Below are 6,381 nucleotides of genomic sequence, written 5' to 3' on the forward strand. Positions count from 1 at the left end.
AATTGTGCAATTCTGATCAGCAGCTACAGAAAACGTTTGGTGGATATTATTGCTACTAAAGGAGGCTCTACTAGTTATTAAATACAATGGTTCACATACTATTTCCACCATGGACTGTAAATGATAACATAAGAAATAGGAGCAGGATTAGGCCATCTGGCCTGTCAAGCCTGCTCCGCCATTCTGATCATGGACTCACCTCCACCTACCTGCCTTTTCCCCATAACCCTTAATTCCCCTACTATGCAAAAATTTATCCAACCTTGTCTTAAATATATTTACTGAGGAAGCCTCTACTGCTTCATTAGGCAGAGAATTCCACAGATTCACCAGCCTCTAGGAAATACAGTTCCTCCTCATCACTGTCCCAAATCTACTCCCCTGAATCTTGAGACAACGTCCCTTAGCTCTAGTCTCACCTACCAGTGGAAACAACTTTTCTGCCTCTATCTTTTCTATCCCTTTCATAATTTTATATGTTTCTATAAGATCCCCTCTCATTCTTCTGAATTCCAGCCAGTACACACCAGAACTGCACACAGTACTCCAGGTGCAGTCTGACCAGTATCCTGTACAGTTGAAGCATAACCTTCCTGCTCTTAAATTCAACCTCTCTAGCAACGAAGAACAACATCCCATTTGCTTTCTTGATCGCCTGCTACACTTGCAAACCAACCTTTTGTGATTCATGCACAAGCGCTCCCATGTCCCTCTGCACAGCAGCATGTGCAATTTTCACATTTTACTTCCATTTTGTCCTTCCAAAGTGGATGGCCTCACATTTACCAACACTGAATTCCATCTGTCAGAACCTTGCCCACTCACTTAACCTATCTATATCTCTTTGCAGACTCTCCATATCTTCAGCACAATTTGGTTTTCCACTCAGGTTAGTATCATCAGCAAACTTAGATACACTACACTCGATCCCCTCTTCCAGACTGTTAATGTATATCGTGAACAGTTGCAGGCCCAGCACCAACCCCCGTGGTATACTGATTGCCAACCAGAGTAACACCTATGTATCCCAACTATTAATTAACCAATCCTCTATCCATGCCACTACATCACCCCCAATTCTATGCATCCTTATCTTATGGAACATAGAACATAGAAATCTACAGCACATTACAGACCTTTCCACCCACAATGTTGTGCCAACCATGTAACCTACTCTAAAAACTGGCTAGAATTTCCCAAGTGCATAGACCTCGATTTTTCTTAGCTCCATGTATCTATCTAAGAGGCTCTTAAAAGACCCTACTGTATAAGTCTTTTATGTGGCACCTTATCGAACACCTTCTGGAAATCCAAGTAAATAACGTCCATCTGTTTCCCTCTATCCACTGCACTCATTATATCCTCAAAGAACTCCATTAGGCTTGTCAGATGCCTATTTCTTCCTTAATGATAACTTCAAGCATTTTCCCAGCCACAGATGTTAAACTAGCTGGCCTACAGTTACTTCCCTTTTGCCTACATCCTTTTTTGAACAGTGGCGTGACATTCACCGTCTTCCTATTCACTGGGTCCAGGATCCACAGAATTTTGGTAAATTATCACCAAAGCCTCGACTATAACTTCTACCATTTCTTTCAGTACCCTGGGATGTATTCCATCACGACCAGGGGACTTACCTATCTTCAAGCCCACAAGTTTGCTCAGCACTATCTCTTCAGTGACAGCTACTGTATCAAGGTCCTCACTTCCCATCGCATCCATAACACCTCTCTTTGGCATGTTAGCCATGACCTCCACCATTAAGACAGACACATAATAGTCATTCAAAGCCTCTGCCATTTCCTCATTATCCAATATCAATTCCCTCTTCTCGTACTTCAAGGAACCTACATTCATTTTATCCACTTTTCTTAATATAATTATAAATTATTAAATAATATGTTCAATAAAGACGTGAAAAGTACAATTGTTTGTGTGTTATTAGTTCAGGCATGGGGTGCATGGGAGGGGTGGCACCTCTATATGGTGGGGGGCTTGTCGCACTCCTTGGAGTGGCTCGTCATTCATTGGTCCCCACCAATGCCCAGCTCTCACCTGTGGCTCCTCATAGCTGTTTGCATGAGACAGAGGCCACACCCCTGGCAATGGCTTCGACAGGCCAGCTAAACCGGTGAGATAGGAATTTGCTCATCCCAGCATGCGAAGACTGCTTCGGTGGATCAGGCAGAGGAAACCCCGGGGGTTCAACAACTGAGAAGACGTTGCAGCAGCGCATTGTGAAATGCATAGGGTGCAGCAGAACACTTAAGACATGGCCACCCAATGCAGTAACGATTCTCTGTGCCACTGGATCCGGAGTCCTGAGGCTGAGAGAGTGGGAGTCTCTATGCAAGGCTTTTCCACTTTATTATCTTTCATGCACTGGTTATATTGTGCAACAAGGTTGGCTGGTGGCACAGAGAGACCAGCACTGGGCTTGAGAACGAAGGTTCCTGAGTTCGATCTAGTGACAGGCCACCCCCGAGCGCGCAAGTAATATTCAGTTATATTTTCAGAATAAGTAAATACACATTTGATGGATCTTAAAGCTATTAAATAACATGGAAATGTAAGGAACAGTTCTATGTTACTAAGAGCTCCCTCAGTCACTGACAATTGAAACTTAACATAGAACATTACAGCAAAGGCCCTTCAGCCCATGATGTCGAGCGAACTTTTAACCCTGCGCTCCCAGCATTTTTCTATCATATCAAAAGTTGTGATTTTATTCAGAGAATTTTCAAAACATCAATAAGATTCAATCACTCCAAAGAATTATAAACTCAAAACAAGTTTGAACCTATGACTGTCACTTCTCAATGTCAAAACCTCATTAAAAAGGCAAATTTCTATAATATCTGTGTTTATTGATAGCCAATGACACATTAATCTGACTCTTGAAAGCTATTATAAAATCCAATTAACTTCTGGTGAGTACTTCATAGCCCAAAGCATTAACCAACACAAACATCCAAAATGTTGGTTAAACCGGTTTCTGCACTGGATTACCAGCTATAACTGGATTTTCTCAAATTTTACGATCTAAGCTTTAATTGTTTCTCACACTTCATATTGGACATCAACAAATTCCAATAACGTACATGTACCAATCTACCATGAATAGTTTAGTACAGTGAATTCTAGTTAATAGGGACATATCAGGACCAGTAGATTTTGGCCTCAATTAGCCGAAATTTCTTGGAAATAATTTAAAACTTACTTTAAAAAAAGATAAACTATCATTTAACTGAGTAACAAATTTGGTATTTAAATGAATATAGAAAAAATGAACACCAACAATATTAAATTTTACAATTGTAGTTCCCAATAGTTACCAGAGGAATTCATATAGTCAATGCCGCTGTGTTCTTTTGATTGGCTGTAATGAACAGAATCAGTACCAACCCCTAGTGTAGATAACGGACTACTTTCATAAACCCTTCATTTTCATTGTAGCATTCAATTGTCAATACCTTCAAGTTCTTCATAGTTCCTAATTTATTAAAGTATAAGTAGTAAAATAGTTTCATTTTCACTCCCAGCCCTTTGTAGCATCCCCAAGCTTGAATGTTTGAAATTGCAAGTGAGCAAAACCATTTGAAATTGGCTTACTGCTTATTTCTCACCAACTATTTGTGACAAAAATCATTGTTTGTGTTTTGATCACAAAAGCACACAACTATTTGAAAAGTGTTAACTTGAGGCAGGTGCAGCGTTTAACAGCCACAAGTGCAAGCAACTGACACTAGTTTGAAACTTGGGCAACAGCTTCCTGTCCCAATTAACCAGCACAGTGTCCCAAATACACTCAGGAAATCACAGCTATTTTCTTGATTAGTTTTTGGTCTTCAAGTGTTGTCACAAATAAGCAGCTGCCCCGATTAACTGGAATCCCTTTTACAATACTGCAAAACTTTACAGACTTAAAACGTTGCTTCTTGTATGTACAGAAGGTACTTATAAAATATGTTCAACTCTCATCAGAGAAGGCCTTAGGAGGAAAGACATTAAATTCTAAATACAATTTAAGAGCCTGAACCTACTAATCATGAAGGTGATTAAATCTACTCTTTTCTCAACAGGGTCACACTTAAAATAATCTCACTGTCACGTAAAAAGTATTTTATTATTACCAAAAATATATATTAACTTTAATAATATCTATCAGAAACTATACTTTTTAAGAATTGGTAGCTTTACATTGTTTTCAACAAATATGCCACAGATTCTACAGTTCATAAAATATCAATTACACCCCTTTGGTCTTAAACTAAAATCTTTAATTGACAGCATTTCAGAATTTGTAAAAAAAAAAATCAGAATTTTAATTAATGTGGAAATAATCAATATATACTATCACCACCATAGAAATCAGCCTCCTGCACTGATGGACAAACAAAATGCAGTTGATGCACTTGAAATCTAAAACCAGAAAATGTTGTAGAGGATTGTATAATATCAGCCAAAATTTAATCAAACATTAACGTAAGGTTATAAACCTGAATCATCAACTTCTGCTTCCCTCTCCACAAATTTTTCATTCTCAATTCAAATATGTAATATTACTTGTTTTTCTTTCTATATTACCAAGACCAGCTTATGCTGCTAGTATTTTCTATTTAATTTTTATACAGAGATCAGAAAGCCTCACTTTACTTGTCATTTACAGTATATCATATACAATTTGCACACATTAAAAACCCATACATGTTTACACAAAATAATAAGCATTCTTATTTTAGTGGACCATGCCAATCACAATAGAAACCTATGTATTCATGTGAAGTAGAATGTTACTAACCAAAAATCTTGCAGTAGCAGAAAGAGTTTCTGTACAGAGTTAGAACAGAATATAGTGGTAACATTACACAAATATCATGATGCTGACACAAGGGACTGCAAAAAAAACTGCTAGAGGAATTCAGTGGGTCAGCAAACATCTGCGGAGGTAAAGGGAAAGTCAATGTTTCAGTCCTTATGCAGGGTCTAGATCAGAAAAATCGATTATCCCTTTGTCTCCACAAATGTAAAGATATTTTCATTTGGTCTCACTTGCAAAAATATTTAATCAGCTTTAAAATCCACAAACATACCAGAGGCTGCTAACTTGAGTCAGATGCCAAACTTCTACCATTTTTTATGTTTACAGAGAAAGTATTTCTTAAGTTTCTAAACAAAGTTTATCACAGCAATAATAGACACCAAGGCGACACAGCGACAAGGGAGGGAAAAAAAACAGCGAATTTTTATGCACTTCTCCATTATTGAGTGACCCCGAGAGGCTACGTTTACTTGTTGTGGATGTCAGGTTCAATGGTGAGCCCTAAATTCTCAATAAAGCATCACCAAAGCATCATGATTTAAAGAAACGTGACGTACTATAGATATTTAAAAGGCTAAAACCGCTTATTATCTTATTTAGAACTAGGAAGTAAGAAAGTAAAATGAAATATTTGAAGCATCATGCTGACTTTTGGCACATGCAATTTCTTAATCAATGACAGCCTTTTACAGTGAAAAAAGGCGTCATAACAGATTCGTATAGAAATGACAGGCATATCAACATATCACAGGAGAATCAAAACAGTAAAAGCGTGATTCTTGGCACACAGATCTTTCGAGCATCTTTTTGAATAAGTATATCAACCTAAGAGAAAGACTGCGTTTCCTTGCTTCCGCCGGGAAGACCGGAACCAATGTAAATAAATACTGGGGGGTACAAACGGTGGCGGGCCCCGGAGCCAGCCCTCACCAGTCGCAAGCAGGAAGACGGCGCCGATCATATCACAATAAGGGTAAGTGAAGTAGACGACCATCACGGAAGGCTGAGGTTATCTAACAAGGGGACGTATTCAGGCGCTGTCAGCAGCGCACATTGGACTGAAGCTCAGCCGCCGCTTTGATCTCTTCCCCCCCCCCCCCCGCCCAACCGCGGCCTAGCTGCCTCTCATTTGCCATAGCGCTTCCCTCTCAGACACGCGCGCCTGCTTGAATTCAAAACCCGCTCCGGACGCCGAGTGCGAGGAGCGGATGGCCGCTGCCACCTCCCAGTCCTCTTCGCGCCCCTCAGATTCCCCAGTACCTGAGTGAGGGAGAGCAGCGCCGCCATCTTCGCCGCGGATGGCCACTGGGAGTCCACGAGTACGCGCACGGTGCAAACACACCCACCCGCGCCAGCGGGAGCGAGGGCGCGCGCGTGACGTGTCCCCATCAGGCATGCGGGAGGTCAGGTCAGCGCGCTCTGCCCGTGCGGAGGGGCCGAGTGGTCCCGCTACGGTGAAGCGAGTGTCAACCGTCGTCCGGGCCCTTCCATTGTGTTCGCCTGCATCTACCCCATTCATGTCTAGCTAGGTTTCCTGCATCTCCATCTCAGGGCAAAGG

The 6,381-nt window shown here is 40.8% G+C and overlaps 1 protein-coding gene across 1 annotated transcript in view; it reads right to left on the minus strand.

The window, feature by feature from the left end:
- eps15l1a (epidermal growth factor receptor pathway substrate 15-like 1a) overlaps window positions 1-6,172 on the minus strand; it is a 495,582-nt gene extending 489,410 nt beyond the window's left edge. Inside the window, exon 1 of the mRNA XM_059991699.1 lies at window positions 6,083-6,172. Coding sequence (XP_059847682.1) covers window positions 6,083-6,109 — 27 coding nt within the window. The 5' untranslated portion in view covers window positions 6,110-6,172. The remainder of the gene's footprint in view (window positions 1-6,082) is intronic.
- Between the last annotated feature and the right edge of the window lie 209 nt (window positions 6,173-6,381).

This window comes from Hypanus sabinus, chromosome 16 (assembly GCF_030144855.1).
Source record: "Hypanus sabinus isolate sHypSab1 chromosome 16, sHypSab1.hap1, whole genome shotgun sequence".
NCBI lineage: Eukaryota > Metazoa > Chordata > Chondrichthyes > Myliobatiformes > Dasyatidae > Hypanus > Hypanus sabinus.